Consider the following 20565-nt stretch of genomic DNA (forward strand, 5'->3'; position numbering starts at 1 on the left):
CTTCTTAAGCCAATAAGAAAACCCAGGTTGAACAAAACCGTAAATCAAGGTCCCTTTGTCCTCATCTGGGCTTAAATGGGTGCTTATTTCTGTGTTCAATGCTGCAGATGTTCATGTACTGTGTCATTTGGGTATTTTAAACGCAAACTTCTTATATGTGGTGTTTAAATGTCTTTCCGGTCTAAAAGAAATGATATCCAAATAAATAAATAATAAATAATTTTCCACTATGAGAAGTGTTCCAACCTTTGCAGAAACTATGGGACAGGAAGTTAAAGTGCTCCATAATTATTCGACTAATAAAGGGAGGGCCAGCGATGGAGCTCATTGGTTCAGTGCTGATCCAGCCTGTGCGGGGTCCGGGGATCCATCCCAGCACCACGAAAAAGCTAAAAGGACCTCTTTACAATCAGGCTCCTGTCTCAACACCACAGCGATGTGTGGCATGCATTCAGACGTTGTCTGAACGTCTTAACGCAGAATTCCTTCCAGAAGGGAAAATAACCGGATGCGTGATTAGCTTCATAGCCTGCTCTCTGCGGATATTTATTTCTTTTATTTAAGATGATAATTTAAAGAAGAAGAGTGTGGACAGGATTTGCTAGGCCTTCAAGTGGGTTTAACAGGGAGGCACATCATCACTGAAGACGCAGAGCAGCGGACTCTGTGGACTTGAGCTGAGATGACTTCGCAGAGCCAGGAGCCTGAGCAGCTGCAAGAGCAGAGTGCCTGTGGCACAATGGAAGGAAGTCTCCCTGTAAACTCGTTCAGGCAAGGAAAGGTGGATTTTCCATTTGCCTTTTTCTGTGAGCAATTCAACTTCCTAATTACATGATCCAAGTTGTTTCAGAAACAGTGTCAACCATGTGTTTGCTAAATGATGGAGACAAACACAAGGAAGTCTGATTAGAGTCAACCTCCCCGGGGAAAGGCAATGTTTCTATCCCATTTCATTCAGCCTTCGGGGACCTGAGAGAGCAGAAGGGAAGCCTGGACTAGAGGTGCCTGTTGGTAGGCTCCCTTCTCCAGCACACCCTGTAATCAGCTGACCTCCTGAGCTGCAGAGAAATTGTATGTGCTGACTGACAGAAGAATGAATTTTGTGCAATAGGCAGCAGACTCAGAGGCAGGGGGATAATGGCCATTATTGTGAGCCTTTGGGAGGTTAAATATCTGTATGAGAGCCTGTGAGAGAACACACCAGAAGTATCTTACAAGAGGGAGCCAGCCGCTCGTCAGTTTTTGTTTCACTGGATTTGGAAGTAGCTAATTAGGGTAAATAACCAATTTAACTTTCCTACTGTTGCATGATACCAGGTCTTTACTTCATAGAAACCCACTTTTAAAAAAGTGTTAGGCCCTGATGCAGAAGTTTGCTACCTAAATAATAGTGGGTTTTGGATAGGTGACCGAAAAGTGCTCAAAAGACAGAAAACATCTTTCTTGGAGACTGCTTTGGATCAAGCTAAGTTCTCCATCCTGACACAGTTTGGATTAACACCGGAGGTGAAGTTCCTTAACTATGAATAGGATGACCACTGTTTTAACATCCAAAGTAGACAATTGAAGGGCTAACTGGTCTAAACTGGTTCAAACAACTACCGTAGCTAGTAATCACTGGCATTGTACTTGTTGCTTAAAGGAAAACTTAATGCACATTTTAAAAATGTATCTGTTTCTGGCTTTAATGATTGCTAAAAACTAAAACTTCACCCACAGCTCTATGGCCACCCTTTCTGGGGAAGGGGATGTCTTCCCTGTCTTCTGCTGGTTCGCACACTGCCTCTTTCTTACCTCGAGCCAATGGGTCTGTGCTTTTGTACTTCGGATCCCTGGGAAAGATGTCTAACTTCCTAGTGATGGCTGGTTATTGGCTCTTGAAATACCAAAGCTTATTGTTCTTTTAGAATAAATGCTTTTCAAAAAATTCAAAGCATTTTTGAAATTTGATAGCTGGGTTTTTTTTTTTAATTTTGGTAAACCCTGAAAGGTATGAATTCTGAAAATGAAGAGGAGCAAAGACCAAACATTATAGGGTCCCTCTCTATCCCTCTGCCACTTTTATCTCTCTTTGTTTGCGCATGCATGCTTGCTTGTGTGTGTGTGTGTGTGTGTGTGTGTGTGTGTGTGTGTGTGTGTGTACACATCCTGACTCCTGGGCTGTTAGATTTATGTCTGAGATGTCCTGACACTGTAAACATTTTCTGTGCTGCAAACAATTGACTTCTTTGTTTCTAGTAAACAAGATCTTTTAAAGATACAGCCATGTTTGATTGTAAGGTGTTCTGTCCTGCCTTCTTCCTTTGAGCACAGTGTGCACTTTTATAGGTCTTATTGTAGATGTGAGAACTTCTTTATATTCCTGGGCATGGCAGCCCCAGGACAGCTTTGGGAACTTCCAGTAAATACAGACGTGACCCTAACAACAGATCTGGTCAGGGGTGTGTTCTGTTTTGAGAGGTGGAACCTGTATGTGCTGTCTTTTGAGTGGAGAATCCATCAAACTAAACTTCAAAAAAAAAAAGACTGTGAAATTTTCCAAGGTCGTTTACAAGGCAGAATGTTTACTACTGAATAAAGCAGGCCTCAGAACTTTGAACAAAATGTTTTGTTCTAAAAGCCCGAGTATATTTAGACACAGGGTGTGTTTTCTTTCAGCTCTTCTCAGTTCATATACTTATATTTGCTATCCCATGAGATAATCATTGTTTTTAGAGTATGTTAGAATTTATTGTAGGGTCATTTGGAGCAGTTCAGTTGAGGTTTATCTGCAAGGATGGAAAAGAGCAGAGGGCTGTATTTGGAATTTCCCAGGCAATTTCAGCCGAGGAAGATGAGCTTGTGTACAAGAAATGATTTTAGCTGGGCACAGGGACTCCAGGCTAGGTAATTTGCTATGCATGACTGAGGGGGCACGAGGAATTAATCAACCAACAGAGGAAAAGGTCATAGAGTCAACGAGCAGGAACTGGCAGGTGAAAATAAGTTTGGGGCATGAGGATTTGGTGAGCCAGTAAGATTCGGTGTGTCTTGGAGCTGATACGGAAATGGATGAGAGGCTGTGTTTGATGCAATGATAAAGCATGGCTGAGGTGGCTGAGGTAGCAGGCCGAAAGCCACTGAGGAAGTCAAAGAACTGACAGATCGCAAGGAGCTGATCATGGACTGCAAAGAAGGAAGTAAGGCTGGAGACAGACAACAAGTTTGGGAGTCATAAGGGAGGATTGGGAGACCCCGAAGTATGTAGACATTTGTGATTAGGACAGAGACTAATAGTGTGAACTCCAAAGTCTAGTCCTTCCTGGGAGCCAGAAGTGATAATTTTCTAGAAGTGAGCAGAGACAGCGGGGGTTATGGCATCCCCTAGAGAGACCAAGATTCTGTTAGAAGAAGCTAATTGATTAGAAGGTGGAGGAAGGGTTCAGAAGCCGAGACCTCAGACTCTCTTGAACCTCTTATGGAAGGGCACTCCAGGAGGGCACAGTGGGAAGCATTCAGGAACAAGCTGTCCTGAGAGGGAATTAGTCTTGCTCACAGTCTGAGGGTGGATTCAGGAACAAGCTGTCCTGAGAGGGAATTATTAGCCTTGCTCACAGTCTGAGGGTGGATAAGCAAGGATGGGCACACAACATGATTGAGTCTGATGGTCTGAAACGGGAGTCTGTAATGTGAGAGAAGATGGATTAGGTGGGCATTTGCCAGAGCAAGCAGACCTCTGGGATTCTTCTTCCATCCTCTGCTGTGGTCATTTGGGGGTAAGGGGTGAAAGCTGGGCTACCTGCGCATGGGCAGGGTTTTACAGTCCCCTCTTCATTCTGTGCTGAAGGTGGGTGTAAAAGCTGGGGAGAGGCCCGTTCATGAACTCTAATGCATGCAAGTCTCACTGATTATAACAATTAGAGAACTGTGGCGAATGTAGCCTAGGGGGCTCTGGATTGGGTTAATTTATTCAATGCTTCATCTTTTCAGAGATCTAACCTTTGTTTATTCTTCCTAAAGTGGGAACTCAAGTCCCACGGTGTTGCCTGCTAGATGCTTGGATCTTCGGTAGAAATTTCTCAGAGTTTGTACTCAAGAAGCACCCAACTTGGATTTAGGTTGATTTTTTTAAGCCCGTGTAAGAAATGATCTGTGTTTTCAAAAATACATTGCTCTTTTATCTGAGATGTACTTTATGTGTGCTACATATTATAGAGTATTGGTGCTTCTCATGATTGGTAATCAATAGGTAAAATTCAGATCCCTGTTATGAGACAGGTCATTCTCTCCTTCCTCTGGATGCCCAATTCTCAAAAAAAAAAAAAAATGTGACGTGAATGAAGTGTGACATTGTCACAGTCATTGCTGCTAATTGACATGTTCTCTCCCCCTGTCTTTTAGTGAAGAGAGTTACAACGTCACTGATTATTCCTTAAGGGATCAGCTGCTGGTGGAATCTTGTGACAATGAGGAGCTTAATTCTTCCCCAGGGAAGACTACCTCCACAATGCTTTACTCAAGACAGAGCTCGGCCACGCACCTCTTCACTCTGACGGTCCTCAGCAACCATGCCAATGAGAAGGTGGACATGCTGCTCGGGGCTGAGACCCAGTAAGTGCACACAGGGCGAAGGCTCAGAGCTCCCCGACCTCCCTCTTCTTCACTCACCTGCTCCTCCTCTACACAGACAGCGGCTGGTATTTATTTTTGTTGTTGTATACCTCCTGTGCGCTGAGCACAGCATCCAGGTGCTTTTAGCAGATACGATCTCCTGAGGATCTCTAGGGTGGGATGTTGCATTTTGAGCCCTGTACATCCTGATGGATGTGTCATTTTCATTAAAAATGCATTTTATTTAAATACTGACACTTGGATAAACAAAAACAGTAGGATAAAGTTCTTTTTCTTATTCATTCCAGAAGTTCATTTGGAATATTCTGGAACTTTACGCGTCAACCTCCGTTTGTCTTTCTGCAGCCCTAGAGAAGCTGCTTTTAGTACCAAAAGCTAAGACATGGCTGCTTAACATTTTACATGAACATCCTGTAGCTGCTGCACTTTGGAGCCTTGAAAAATGGCTCACCCTCTTTGGGCAGAATAATTCTAGAGACTCCTAGAAAATGCTGCTTTCTTTTGGGACTGAATTTGAAGTGAATATTGAATCAGTCAGATAGAGCACTGAGGCTCTCGGAGTTATACCTGGCCTAGGAAAACATTTCCTGATTCTGCTTTCCAGCCAGTCTCTGAAAGCAGATCATGCATTCTGTGTGCACCCGTAGATTCACCCACACTTAGTTTGCAGTCCACTCCCACATGAACAGTCATAGACCAAGTATTATGTTGGATCAGGGAACAGAGCAAGGGAGGAAAAGGGATTCCCTAAGTCTGGGTCCTCTCTGGTCCTTGCTTGTTTCCTTCCATCACCTGATCATCTGTCAGCATCCCCATGTAGAGAGGTTAAAATGAATCAACCGGTAATAGTGAATAACAGCCCCAACTCTAGTTAAGTCTTTATGTTAAAGTATTTTCTTGCCGGAGAAGTCTTGCTCTATGGACTCGCAATTCTTCCCCGGGGGCTGTAGAAAAACCCGCAAGAGTTCCTAGCGTTGCCTTTTATGTCTGCTGCTTTCGAAAGGAGGGCATCCTTGGGGCTGTGCTTCTGGAATCGAACACGGGACATACCCAGGGCTAGGAGTAAGGAAAGGCATCGTTCAACCCTAGAAGGCCTTGGGTAGCAGAGGCAGAACTCGGTGTCCTTTGTGTGAGGGAACCTCTTTACAAAATGGAATTAATATGCTGGATTTTGTGTAACTTTAAGAAAAGCTCAAACTCTTTGGGGGTTAATACTTGCTCAGATGTCCCAGAAAATTCATGGAAGTGCCCCCTCTGTACTTAGAGATGCAGAGAGTGCTGCTTCGCCTGTGTCCCCTTCTATTCAGTTTGCTCTTCATTCAGGCTTCGCCAGTGCACTGCAGAGCTCTTCCTGACCGGCTCATCCATAATTTATGAAATCTCCATCACTTGTTTCTTACATATTCCAAGGCAACGTCCTGCTCTTTTCATACCAAGACCGTAGAATCTGTTCTGCTCTCTTGCCTTTGATTTGCCTTGGATTGAACAGTTACCCATTTTCTGAATCAGACATGTTCTCAGAATATTTAGTTATGTCACCCACAAACTCATGAGTATGACTCATATTGGTCATTCTCTCTTTACTAGCGAGAGAACATTCCAGAAAGGACGGGGGGCGGGGCAGAAGTCTCTCTTCTGGAACAGAAGGAGTGACTGTCATTCTTCTCTTCCCTTCTCTGCCCTCAAATACAGCTGAGAAATAAATGAATAGACCGGGTTTGGAGAGATTGTTCAGTGGTCAGAGCACTTGCTATTCTTTCAGAGTTCCTGGGTTCACTTTCCAGCACCCCCCTGGTGACTCACAACTATCTGTGAGCCCAGTTCCAAGGGCTTTGGAGTACACTCTTTGGGTCTCTGTGAGTACCAGACTTGTTTGCAGTATGCATACATATGTACAGGCAAAACATTTAAAGGCATAATGTAAACAAGAAATTCTGAAGATGAATAGACAGATGTAGTAGGAGCTGCAGGTTGCATTCCACCACCCAGCTCCCGCCACCGGCTAGCTTTACCCAAAATAATAACACACAAATTGTATTCTTTTAAACACTGCTTGGCCCATTAGCTTTAGCCCTTACTGGCTAATTCTGATATCCCGATCAACCCATTTCTAATAAACTGTGTAGCACTGGTCTTACCTGGAAAGATTCAGCATGTCTGACCTGGCGGCTTGCTTCATCGCGTGCGTCTGCCCGGGAGAGGGGAGCATGGTGTCTCTGCTCCAGAGAGCAGAGCTGTAGAGTCTGAGCTCACTTCCTCTTCCTCCCAGCATTCTGTTCTGTTTACTCCTCCCACCTATGTTTTAACCTATGAGGCCAAGCAGTTTCTTTATTACTTAATGAATGACCTTCCTCCATCAGACAGATGCTGGCAAGATACAAAATAGTCCTGGTAGAGGTAAAAAGTAAATGACTCCCAAGTGTGCTTTCCTTAAAACACATACACTCTCATGCACAATTAGTTTAAATGTCTAGCAAAATACTGTGGATATCTGTAGACTGGTCGTGAGTTACTGGCTTTTTTGTTTTCTTTTATTTCTTTATTTATTTGTTTTAAGCTTACACTTGGAAATACAAAAGCTGAGCATACTGATTGAGCACTATAAAATGTGCACATTATGGTCTGTGTGAATCAACTTAGATATCCCTATCTCACACACACTTACCAGGTCTTTATGACGTGGTCTCTCTGGTTTTGAACACTCAGTTTTGATCAGTGTAAAGAGTGTTCTTTGCACCTGAGATTTGTGAACTACTGGTTAGATCTGTGGGCTGACCAATGGTTCTCACCCAGAAGCAGTCAGTGACCAGTAAGTAGTTCAGCAGGGGCGGGCTGCACCACATTAGCCCCCTTTCCATCTGCGATTGTTGACAGGTCGAGCCTTGTGCAAGCCCAGTGAAAGCAACCACAGCTGCCATGAGTACATGATTACAGTGGCTGTACCATGTCTAGGACACAGCCATTTTGTCGCTTTTCTCCATCCCTACCAACTGGCTCTTACGTTCTTACCATCGCTTCTACCTCAGGATTTTCTGAGCTTTATGAATGTCCCATTTAGGGCTGTGCACTCAACTGTCCCTTACCCAAGCAACAAAACATCTCTGAATTCCTGAATGTTTACTTGTAAAGAGAAGCTTCCCTGATAAGGGCTGAGGGTAGCATTTGTCTATGAGAATAAACATGTGTTTAGAAAGCAGTTTGACTCAGTTAAGTTTAGTTAAACAACAGTAGTATGTTGCCTCTTATGGCATATGTTTTCCCCAGTAACAGGTTTTTGATTGAACTCATAGTGTGAACCTTGGTTTTCCTCTCATGGAACAGGCCCGCATCCGACCTTAGAGCATTGGTCGCCCCTATGATGGTTGTGCCGTTAGAGTAGCAGTGGGCACTTATTGCTGCGTGGTTGCTGTTATAGTTCATAGGGTTCAAGGTTGATGCCCTTTCTCTCCCGGCAGCTTATTCTCTAGCATCCTGGAAGCTAGCCATCAGGGACGCAGCTTTCTGCTCAGTTCTGACATTAATTCTCTATATTTTGCAATCAAGATAAATGGTATCTTCAGCAATAGCGTCTTGTCATCTAGTTCCGGTGGATAACCAGGAAGAATGGCAAGAACATGCATTATGTGGGGGACCCTTGGGACAACTCAAAAGAGGATTCTCCATGTGATACTGTGATACCTATTTCATAACCATGGCTTCTAGGAGCAGAATTCTCTAGCGAGGAACGGTATCTCCTTTCCAACTCTTACTTATTTTAGCTTACACTTTTAATGGGCTTATAAAAATGTTAGTTTCCACATTACTGTTCCACACACTATTCATGTCGGCTGCCCTCCCTCGTGCTCCCATTTTCCCAATCGCCCACCCCTCCAGTGCTCAAGCCTGTTCTCCCACCCCTTAAGATGTGCTACTCCCCCCGGGCCCCTTCCTAGTTTCCTGGCATCTATAAGCATTGCTGCTGGAGCAACTCCTCCCCCATAGTTCCTCCTGATCTTCAACCTTTGTTCCTGAGAACACTGCTGACCATTTTGTAGAATGTACGCCTAGTGGTGTCCACAGTGTTGGGTCTGTTGGGCTATCACAAACCTTAAGTTTCTACCGCTAATCAGACAAGGGTTTGAAAAATATAAAGAGCTACTCCTCAAGAAAAGACAAGGGAAGAATGTTTTACTGTCAGATCTTTTCCCTCGAGACCTTTCAAGAAGACCGTGGGAGATGGAGAGTGCCCTTTGTCTGCCTTCACTACAATGAAGCCCAGGCAGCTCCGGCTCCCAAAGGCAGCAGACTGTAGGTAGCAGGTGGTGTCCTTGGCTTCCTGCATTTGCCGTCCTTCTGGTCCAGTGTATGGAGGAATGAGACATCTAGTGTGTGTTCAGTGAGGGGTATACGCTTTCTTCACCTCGTCCCTGTAACTGTAGAACAGAATCGTTGTAAACCACAATCAGAGATCCTTCTTTGCATGTCTCTCGCAGAGAAAGCGGGAGTCTAACTGGTGTGGCTGGTGCTGTCAGCCGTCTAGACCACCCGGTACTGGGCCAGGGACAAAGAGGCATTGTTTGCAGGGAGCCTTGTCTCTTCCTGCTTCACTTGATGATTTAATTACAACAGGAAGTAAAGGGATGGAATAAGACTGTAAATGGTATCTCGGAGCCAATCTTCCTTCCTTTAGGAAAATCACAATATAAAGTAGACAGTCTATAATGGAAAAATATATTTCGGGTTACAGTATTTTTTTTACCCCTTCTTGAATCTAGAGTCTAGGTCAAAATATGATCTTTTGCAAGAGAATAGTGTTTTTCAAACAACCGGTTTCTTTTCTTCTAAGCCAAATTAAAACCATGCTCATGAAAGACACCTCTCATAAACAAATAAGATATTTCAAGTAGAAATGGACAGAAATTTTTTGAGAGATTTTGTTCATTTTTATTTTATGGATATTGGTGTTTTGCCTGCGTGTTTGTCTGGGCGAGGGTGTCAATTTTTTGGGACTGAAATTACAGAGTTGTGTGCTTCCATGTGGGTGCTGGGGATTGAACTCTGGTCTTCTGGAAGAACAGCCAGTGCTCTTAACCAGTGAGTCGTCTCTCCAGCTCCACAGAGAGAAGATAACAATGTTACACACACTTATTGGATGGGGGACCAAACTATGACAGCCTTCATTTGATTCTCTGAACAGGTGAAGCGTACACTGAGCCCTCACGTTTCAGATGGAGCATGCTAACCGCGTCACAGTCAGTCTGACTTTGGGGGGTGTGTGTGTGTCTGCATGTGACAGAATTATAAATTTGAATTACTCTTATTTTCTAAATGATCGCTTCTATTTTTAAAATGTTGGAAAAATAAGACTGCCCTTTAATACTTGTTGGTTTGTTTGTTTATTTATTTTTGAGACATGGTTTTTCTGTGTTGTTTTGGAGCCTGTCCTGGAACTAGCTCTTGTAGACCAGGCTGGCCTCAAACTCACAGAGATCCACCTGCCTCTGCCTCTGGAGTTCTGGGATTAAAGACGTGAGCCACCATGCCCGGCTTTGTTTATTTTTGAGACAAGGTTCCCTATGCAGCCCAGGCTAGCCTGGAACTCGTGATGCTGTCTCCTCAGCCTGAGTGCTGGGATGGCCAGCAATGTGAGGGTGCAGTGTGCTGTTATTTTAGAGCCCCCCTTTCTAACGCTTATCCAGCCTTTAGTAGATACAGTAAGAAACTGGACTCCTGTGTCTGCGACTCTGTTGCAATCGCATTTAAACCTGCTGTGCCTATTACTGGGTTAAGGGATAGGACAAGGTGCTCAGCTGCTGACTCCCCATGAGGAAGGCACAATGGCATCTTAGAGTGCCAGGCACACAGGGGATGGAAGGACTGGGCAGTCTCTTCGCCCTTTCGTGTTCTTTCTCCTCTGGTTGGATGTGGTTTAAGGAAAGTCTCTCCGCAGCATATTGCACGCTGTTTGACGTTTGAATAGGATGCATTCTGTTCGGTCTGCTCCATTGTATTAAGGACCGTGAACAGCCGAGAACCCTACTTTGTCCACCCTGTACCCCCAGCCGTGTGCAGAGCCTGTGCGTGCAGTGAAGCTCGGTTGGAGAAGGGTTAGTTGTGCCCTGGAATTTGATACCCCGCAGGTATGAGTTTGCATTAGCCCAGCGTTTCCCACTCAGTTACTCTGAGCAAAGGGAACTGCACAGGCAGTAGGCTGCGTATTCCTCTTGTTTCATATTGTCCTTGGAGAAAGGGTGAGCCATGGCTTTAATAATGGTCCTCCTGTCTTTAGGATTCTGTGTTACAGTGAGCGCTCTGCCCCTGCTTTATAGATAGGTCCTTCCATCTTCCTTGTGGGGCAGCCCCTTGGCAAGGAGCTTAGAAGCCCCAGGGGAAGTGGTGTGGTTTGACAGCTTCTAAGAGGGGGTGGGACTGGCTCAATTGAAACATTTTCAAGAAACAGCTCCATTCAGCAAAGGCAACAACAAGTGGCTTGTTCTGTCCTCTAGAGTCTCAGCAAGGGGCCACGCTGTCTGCAGGATGCCATTAGTATCCAGACAGCATGGAACGGGGCGAATGATTTCATCTGGACCGTTCAGCGCAGGGGACAGCTGCTGGATCTTGAGATTGGCCTTGTCTGCAGAGTCCTATGGAAAATATTCAGTTCCGAAGTGCTCCAGGAAGGCAGCCGTTTGGGCGGGATAAGATGTGGGGTAAAGACCTACCATGCCTTTGGTACGGCAAGGAGACACAGAGTTGTGGACATTGCTGTTAATAAACCACTCGCCTTCTGGTAGACATTGTACTTGGGAAATCTAGTTGAGCCTGTGGCATCATAAGGATCTTTTCCCCCATCAAATGGCAGAATTCAAAGTGTTTATTTGGGAACTGGATTAAAGGAAGCTGTTTATTACTTAGTCCTCACAAAACCAAGGTAGAGCATTTTCCTTTGCGCTAGAAAGACATTTTTAGAAGCAGGATGGTATCATCGGCTTCTAATAGTTCTATGTATGACTGCCTGAAACCTCATCTCCTTCATTTTCTGTGTGTGAGTGTAGACCTACCTGTGCATGCCAGTGTGTGCCAGCCAGAGGACTGTCCCCGGTGGAAATCCACCTACTCGGAGGTAGGGCTTCACTGCCACTGTGTATACCAGAGTGGGTGGCTCCAAACCTTCCTGAGGCTCTCCTCTCTCTGCCTCCCATGTTCCTGCAGGAGAGCTGGGACTGCAGGGACTCACACTACAGAGTCCAGCTTTTCCATGGGTTCTGGGGATCCAAACCCATGCGTGCCCAGAGCTATACCCTCAGAGCCGTTTCCTCAGCCCCTTGATTCACTCTTTAAAGAAAATTATTTGAGCATACCCATTTCATCCGAAATGCCTAACCCGTTATTTTTACTTTTAAACATGTATCAATTTATTTATTTTTTTGAGTCAGTCTCAATATATTACTAAGAGAGGCCTTTAACTTGTGCAGTTTTCTATATATTTAAGAAAGAGACCCGATTCCTGCCCTGCCAGAGCTTCTGATCTGGTCATAGGAGCAAACGGCTTGCTAAATGATCAAGGTTCAGGGTGTGATTGGTAATTTGATTCCCTTGTCAGCAGATGTTTACTGAGCCCTGGTTATGGACTAAGCAGTGCTCTGGAGATAATCCAGTTAACCAGGCCTCCCCGCCCCCACACTGCCTGCTTTCAGGAGGGTACAGTGGGCCAGCAATATGCTGAGGCTGGGCAGAGGGCCCCGGCGGACAGACTACCAGATAGGGATAAGGGAAGTTACCTGGAAGAGGCGAGGTTAGATTTTCAATATCGAGACTATAGAAACAAAAGAAGCCCAAACAGAACTGCATGTAGAACCTCACTTCTTAATAGGTAAAATGGAAGATTAATATGTGGGATGAAAATTAAGAGTGGCATTCCTTTGGACAGAAGACACTGACTGGCCCTGGTCTGGTAACATATAGACATGGGTCTGCGTAAGCGGAGTTGAGTATACTTAAAATACTTGTTTTTTTTTTCTTTTAAATTTTGTGACACTTTTTTTAAGATTTATTTTTAATTCCACACTTGTGTCTCTGTGTGGGGATGTACGCCTGAGTGTGGATGTTCGAAGATCGCCAGGAGCTGGAGTAACAGGCTGTCATAAGCCTCCTGCCTGCATGCTAGGAACTGAACTCGGGCCCTGCACAAGGACGGGCACCTCTCTGTTCCGTCTCAGCAGCCCCAAGAGGCAGTGTTTTTAGAAGGCAGTGGTGAGCAGGCAAGGCTGCTGAGCACAGCGGGAAAGCCTGGGTAGTGTGCACTGTTGCTGGGTCTCAAGTGGCTGCTCTGAATGGTGTGGCAGGGGAATTCTTGTTGGGGAGTGAAGCTAGGTTGTAGAGACGTGTTTAGATGCGAGGTAATGGGAAAATTTTTCGTTTTTTTCTTTAAGTATTTAGGGAGAAAGACATCTCTCCAGAAGGCACATTGGCACAGTGATTAGCTTAAACTACTTACCTCAAAAATGCTAGTCCCATCCCATACGTGGTGTTTTGGAAGGATTATATGAAGTAATGGATGCTGAGTACATATATCTGACATATGTGCATTTAGTGAGTGCCTAAGAGAATGAAAATCTGTGTAGAGTGATTTAATGAATTGCAGTGCTAATGCTGGTTTCTAAAGACACAGGTGTGACTGTATTGGAGCAGTGCTTACTTACCTGAGACTTGGGATGCGGTAGTCACGGTTAACTTGGTTTCGTACGGCTATACCTTAGCATGATATTAAAATAGTTCGGCTATTTTTCATTTTAATTATACTCATGAAAACATTTTAAAGCATTTGGGAATAGTTTCAACACGTCAGAATTTGTATTTCAGTAAAGCTCACACTGACCAAAGGTGCCTGTGTTAGAGATAACTGTAACTATGTCAGATTCCCTGTCCTGTTTACCAGAATGACCGTGGGGGAGGGGGGGGGAAGATCCTGCTTCACAGGCTCGCGTACAGGTGAAATTGATCTTTGAACTGTTAAACTTCAGACCAGGTGTGTGCTGAGTATCTGCGCTTTCATGTGCTGGCGGGAATGTCCAACTGCCGTATGAAAAGTTCCATTTAGCCAATAGCGAGCCAGATTTATGTTTGCTTGCCTTTTTAAAACTCACTCCTTCCCCTGTCTGAAGGGTCAGTCCCCTACCCTCCGGGATCCTTTTTGTTTTGGAAATTGATTTACACGGGCTAACTGGGATATCCTACTTGGGTGTCTAAGGGACGAATCAGAATTGCACCTGCTTTCTGTGTTTAGGAGTGAGCGAGCCCGTTGGATCACAGCCCTGGGACACAGCAGTGGGAAGCAGCCACCGGATCGAACCAGTAAGTTTCCAGGAGAGGTAGCGGCTCTGGAATATGGAGGGGCTCTGCCCCCTGCTGGCTAGCATGGTTACTACACTACCTCCATCTCTACCTGCTTTGCAAGGTTCCTCCCAGGTGCATTTGTTAGATAAACATGAAAAAACACTCCTTAGCCTTCATGAATCTGTTTCTCCATCCGTGAGTCAGAGGCATGGGGTTCACCATGGGTTATTATGAGGGCTACAGTAAATTACAGAGGGTGAAGCCCTGCTTGAATTGTGCAGTGCTTACACTTAGCTGTTATTAATGGGTTTGAATACTCACAGAAGAATGTGGTCGTGTGTATTATTATTATTAAAAAAAAGATTTTCTCTATAGCTCTGCCTGGCCTGCTTTCACACTAGCCCAGACTGGCTTTGAACTCAAGCTTTTGCCTCAGCTTCCCAAACGCTGGAATTGCAGGGTGTCTAGTTACAAGTTTTTGATCTAAAGGAAATTACATTTTTTTTAGTGTAAATGGTAATGTCAAGAAAATGTGCTCCATTGTTCTGGTGTCCTCTCATTCTTTCATTGTGATGCTCTGCCTGAAGTTGGAGGACTGAAGAATGGGGGTTGCAAAGGTGGTTTCTAGGGCCAATGATCACAGCTTTTAGAGTCAAAGCAAAAGTGTTTGGTGCGACATTAAATTTTATATTAAAAAAAATGAAGCTGAAGTTGTGTTTTTGCAAATCAGCATTTTGGGGTACTCCAAATTAGTCTGGCAACCTTTTGGTTGGAGCCCTCATTTTTCTAAGCTTTTTCACAGCCTTTATGCCTAGTTGCCGGTAGGATGAGGACGCTGTGGAGAGAGACCTGGGTACTCTCTTGCCTCAGTTTCCCCAGTGTATGGTGGTGATTGGCAGTTCCCATGTATAAGACCATGAATGGCTCCTGATCAAGGCTATCCTCAGCGTATTCATGCATCATAAGACCCCTCTTGAACCCCAGTTTTAAAATTCTAAAGGTCATAAACAAGCATGAGGCTTCTTAAAGTCACTTCCCCGTAGGAGCCTGGTTCTGTCAGCCAGTGCCAGCTCTGGAACCACAGAGCCCAGTGAGTGAATGCATGTGGCAGCTTTGTACGAGTTTTGTTCCTCAGCAAGGTCAGTGTGTTCCCTTTCCTCCACAGCACTGACTCAGGTGGAAATCATCAGATCCTTTACTGCCAAACAGCCGGATGAGCTCTCCCTACAGGTTGCTGACGTGGTCCTCATTTATCAGCGTGTTGGTGATGGTGAGTAGGATTCTTCTCATAGGGACGGAGGAGACGGGCACTCACAGAGCCTCGGGGTGCACGGAATTTAATTTTGTCGTCAGTACTTGTATTCCAGTTTCTGACTCCAGCTCCTCTGTCCAATCCTTAATCCCTGTTCCTGACAATCCGTGCCCCAAACCACAAGCTTTTCAGAGCCCTGATGAGTGCTTAAAAGTAATCCATTTGGGTCTGGAGAGATGGCTCAGAGGTTAAGAGCACTGACTGCTCTTCCGGAAGTCCTGAGTTCAATTCCCAGCAACCACATGGTGGCTCACAACCATCTGTAAGGAGATCTGGTGCCCTCTTCTGGCCCGCAGGCATGGAGGATGAACACAATGTACATAATAATCTTTAAAAAAAAGTAACCCATTTGAAAACCCTTCCCTTGCCCCCTCTTGGGCATCTTCTGTCTTCAGTGTTTGCTTTTGAAACACGAGGCAGTCACTATGAAGTTTCCTTTTCTTCCCAGTCCTGCAGTCCCGTAGTTCTCAACTCCAGAGGCTTTTCTGCCCTGCTCCCTTACTTAAAAAAGAAAGGGTGTCCTGCTCTCATACCCAAAGGGTTCCCTTTGGAACCCCAGTCAGTTCACCCTCTCTCAGCCTCCTCCCGAGTTTTTTGCTCATGTCCAGTCTTTGGTATATCACTCATTCTCTCTTGAAACCTTGTCCTGTTTCACCTCAACTGTTTTGACCTAAACGGGAATCTATTGCACTGAAGTTTCTTCTTGCCTATTATCCATGGTCACCCAACCCACAGAAGAAAGCCACCTCTGAATGAGGCATCTCTTCTTCAGAGTGAGCTGGCACAGTAAGATCCCTCCAGACCTGTCTTGCCTGATGCCACCTGGTTTTCCTTGCAGGCTGGTATGAAGGGGAACGACTTCGAGATGGAGAGAGGGGCTGGTTTCCGATGGAATGTGCAAAGGAGATAACGTGCCAAGCGACTATTGATAAGAATGTGGAGAGGATGGGGCGTTTGTTAGGACTGGAAACCAATGTGTAACCTCTCAGATGGCCAACAGAATAGGGGCTAGTTTTCCCCTTATCACCGCTTAACTAAAAGGACGGAAACACGTGCCTGTAAGCTTGCCAAGTTGTTCTGTACTCTCGGAAGAACAGCTGTGAGATGCAGTTGGTCCACAAAGCTGTTTTTGCATGATGACACTCCTGAAAACCTCTCTGGGTCCACTGAAGAGTCGGCTTCAGGGATAGCAATAGTCCTTGGCTCCAGCCACTTGCGCTGTTATGTAAGATGCTGTATTTTGGCTTTTCTGTCCTTGTTTCACTTAGAGCATTGCTCTCCTCCTCAAGTTTCTCCTTTGTACGGTCCCACAGCATCAGCCTGTTTGTCTGGAAGGACTGTTCATTTTGTAAATACTTTTGATGTCTTAGCCTAATGCTGTTAATTCCGAAAGGGACTGATAAGAGTTCAGCAGGTGAGCTGTCATGATCTGTAAACTGTAAACCTCTTTCTACGAAAGGGAAATCGACACTTGAACTTTGCTATCATTTTCCTCATTAGAAGGAAAGTGAGGAGTCGCCCAGTGAGGATTTGTAAAAATCCACCTCATTCAATATTGGTCTTGGCTAACTTTAGCTTAATAAAAATAAGCTACTAAAATGACCCGGGCTTTACAGTTCCCATATGCAAGGACATCGGAAGACAGGATATTCGGGGCCACCTGCTAAAGAGCTCACCTGAGGCTGCTTTTCCTTCAGCAGCACAGGTTCCTGACTGTTCTACTTGTTTTCAAGTCCAGAGTGGCTGGAACACACATTAAGGAAGAGAAAGTTAAGTTTAGACGCTATCAAGATGCCAACAAGGTACTCACTTGTAATACTTTGACCTTAACAGGAATTTATTGCACTCAATACTTGACGGCTGGGTTTGGAGTCTCTCTTAGCTGTGAGTTCCTATAGGACATTATTTTTCCACTAGTACAAAGAGACGAGGTAGAAGAGTAGTTCACTGAACAGTAATGAAGTTTTGAAAGATAGACAGAAAAAAATTATTTTCATTGGTAGCTATACCCCCTCTCTATTCTGTTCACTAAATAAAATCTATATATACATTATGGAGGGCTCGGATAGTTGTCCTGTGGCCATGTTCCTGTCTAAACAGCACCAAACCATAAGGCTCCAGAAGGCCCGTGTGTAGGTGTGCTTGGCTCATACCTGGCAACCCAAACCCAGCAGTAAGCTAGAAGAGAGGTCCCAGGGGCTTTCTCACCTTGGAGTTGCTTTCCTTTTGCCTCTACATGTATTCCTTGCAAGACATTCCAGGCCCTGAGTTTTTTGAAATGTACGTAAGTATGTGATTGGAGCAATAGCAGTGGCCCCCCAGCAAAAGATGTCCTAAGAGTATAAAACAGGAAATCTCTCTCATCAGTAATGTCACAAACTTTTTAGAAGAAATGCTAACGAATTACAGTTTAATCTAATGGTATGTTTTACTTAGGACAGAAGGTGTTGCTTGCAACAAGAATCATTTTGTATTATTTTTGCTAATACTGATTTAGAGCTATAAAGTAACACTACGGATCCTGTGAATTAATTTATAAGTATTAAACAGTGTGGAAATATGCATATCCTTTAAGTCAAGCGGCTGAACCCTGTTATTAAAGTGTCCCAGTATAGCCGGTATTTAACAGTCACAGCGTTCCATCTCAACTGTGATTGTGTTTAACACAGCGCTTTTCTTTCAAACTTACTTTTTTTAATGCCTTCTTTGAAATGTACAGTGACTTCATGCCTACAGTACAGAAATGTTACTATTGTTCCAATAAATTGAAACTGCTTGTACACTTTCAACAAAGCTTGTGAATTGATAAAGATTTTATATATATTTGCCGTTCTGTGCTGGAGTGATTTAATTTACTCGTGGGGTGAAGTGTATGGTTTGGGGGGTGTGGTTAAATCAAAGCTGTACTGAGATGGTATCTACAGCTAGCCTTACAGAAGATTTCACCTTGTCTCTTGGGTATGCGCTGGCAACGGATAACCTAGGAAACAGGTGCTTTGGAGAACTGGTTCTACTGTCTTTGTGCTTATAAAATTTATCATCTAGTAAATCATGGTGAAAGAAAAAAAATCCAAATCCTTCTATGTTAGTTTCCCATTACTGCGTAAGAGTGCCACAAAATGAATGACTTGAAGCAATACTCACTTGGCATCTGTGTAGAGTTTAGGTGACCTTGGTTTGGGTGATAAAGACATCAAAAGGATAATCCACGAAAGAAAACTGGGTAAACTGAGCGAACGTCTCTAAAAAATCTTCCGTGATGAAGCTTGCCAAGTTATCACTGAAAAAGGAAATGCCTCCTAATGATATCCTGCTATTCACTGCCATGTGCAGTCATCATCATAGAAGCTTCTTCCTGCAACAGATGGGAATAAGAGACCCACACCCAGACATTACAGAGAGAGAGACACCTTGGGACACTCAGCCCTAAATGGGATGTCTCCACCAAATCCTCCCTTTTCTCTCCCACAGTTCAGGGAACCCCAGGGAAGAGAAGGCAGCAAGTGTCTCAAGAGCCAGAGGGGATCGAGGATATAAGGAACACAAGCCCCTCTAAGTCGACACGAGTAAAGCTCTTAGGAACTAAGGACTGCAGCAGCCTGCACAGGGCCGGACAGCTCTGCACCGGGTCCTCTGCATATGTAAACTTCCAGTTGAGTGTTTTGGTGCAATTCCCGAGTGTGAACGAGTGGGTCTCTGATTCTTGTGCCTTCTCCTGTGCTCTCTCAATTGGTTTGTCTTGCCCAACTTTGTTGTGATAGTTTTTACATTTCATTTTGTTATATTTTTCTAAGAAAAAAAAAACCGAATGAATGCCAGGAAACATAGCCACTAGGGTAAAGGTTAAAAACGGAACTGTCACACCTGCTGGGACAGGGAAGCTCAGTTTTCTCCACTTTGTGTGTATCAACAACTTTGTGTATATCAACCACACCAGGACAGGCTGTTCAGTAATTGACCAACGTATAATGGGGTCCACAGGTTTTTGTATTTGTTGCAGTTTGGTGGGTTTTTCATTTTGATTTTGGGGGGGGGGGTTATTCTGTTGGGGATATTGTTATACTGGTGTTTTGTTTTGAGAAAGTATTTAAAGTTGGGTGCGAAAGGAGAGCAGATCTAGAAGGCTTTGGGAGGGGAAGAATATGATTTTAATAATATAACGGGGGTTATTCATCTGAAATGTACAAGGAACTCCTACATTTTAACTCACAGATCAGAAACAATCTCAACTTTAAGCAATGGCACAAATCTGGGTATCACCAGAACTCACATAGAACATCAGCTTGAGTCGGAGCTGCAGACTAATCTTGTCAGACACTGAAACAGCCAAAAAGAGGACCAGCATGGTTGTGGAAAACTATAACCCCAATCTCAGCACTGGAGAAGCAGACGGAAGTGGATCTCTCCAAGTTCAAGGTAAGACTCTAATAACCCCTAACAAAGATGAGGAAACAAAAACAGGAACTCTTACTGCTGGTGGAAATGCAGTAACCTCCTGGGAAAGCCTTTTGGCAGTTTCTGACAGAACGAAACATCCCTACCACAATTACAGGCTTTGGGTTTTATCCAAGTGAGTTGAAAACATGTCCATTCACACAAAAATGTGTATAACTGTTATAGCAGCTGTTTTCACAATCGCAAAGGCTCAGTGAGTAAGTGAATAAGCTAGACACCATCCATTTTTATCTTAAAGTCAAAGGAAAATAATTGCCTTCCACGAACAACTAATTTTTTTTAAAGTCTGACTGGAAGCTAAGGCAAAGCATAAGCAAAGAAATATGGAAATCTAGTTGACCCTTGAATACCACTGTGCTGGATAGTTGTGTCAACTTGACACAAGCTAGGGTCACCTGAAAGAAGGGACCCTCAGTTGAGAAAATGCTGTGAGATCCAGCTGTAAGGCATTTTCATAATTAGTGATTCATGGGGGAGGGGAGGGCCCAGTCCCATTGTGGGTGGTTCCACCCCTGGGCTGGTGGTCCTGAGTTCTAGAAGCAGGTTGAGCAAGTCAGTAAACAGCACCCCTCCATGGCCTCTGCTTCAGCTCTCGCCTCCAGGATCCTTGAGTTCCTGTTCTGACTTCCCTCAATGATAGACTACAATGTGGAATCACAAGCATCTTGCTTTTGGTGTTTCACCGCAGCAGTAGTGACCCTAAGTAAGTAACCACCATGGTACAGCCTCTCCAGCTGAAGTGTGTCAGTTTTAATGTCCCCAGTCCTGGACCACTAGTGGTCCACGAGTTCTGGAAGCAAGCGCAACCAGAAGTGACTGCAAGGTGGCTGTAGTGTAGCATTTTCTATTAGCATGACCCTTCTAGTTTTAGA

The 20565-nt window shown here is 44.5% G+C and overlaps 1 protein-coding gene across 1 annotated transcript in view; it reads left to right on the forward strand.

Annotated features, from left to right (window-relative positions):
- Nucleotides 1-18295, forward strand: part of Arhgef26 (Rho guanine nucleotide exchange factor 26) — a 109531-nt gene extending 91236 nt beyond the window's left edge. Inside the window, exons 11-14 of the mRNA XM_075950584.1 lie at nt 4381-4590; nt 13877-13944; nt 15092-15196; nt 16077-18295. Coding sequence (XP_075806699.1) covers nt 4381-4590; nt 13877-13944; nt 15092-15196; nt 16077-16219 — 526 coding nt within the window. The 3' untranslated portion in view covers nt 16220-18295. The remainder of the gene's footprint in view (nt 1-4380; nt 4591-13876; nt 13945-15091; nt 15197-16076) is intronic.
- Nucleotides 18296-20565: the final 2270 nt, after the last annotated feature.

Source organism: Microtus pennsylvanicus, chromosome 16 (assembly GCF_037038515.1).
Source record: "Microtus pennsylvanicus isolate mMicPen1 chromosome 16, mMicPen1.hap1, whole genome shotgun sequence".
Taxonomy (NCBI): domain Eukaryota; kingdom Metazoa; phylum Chordata; class Mammalia; order Rodentia; family Cricetidae; genus Microtus; species Microtus pennsylvanicus.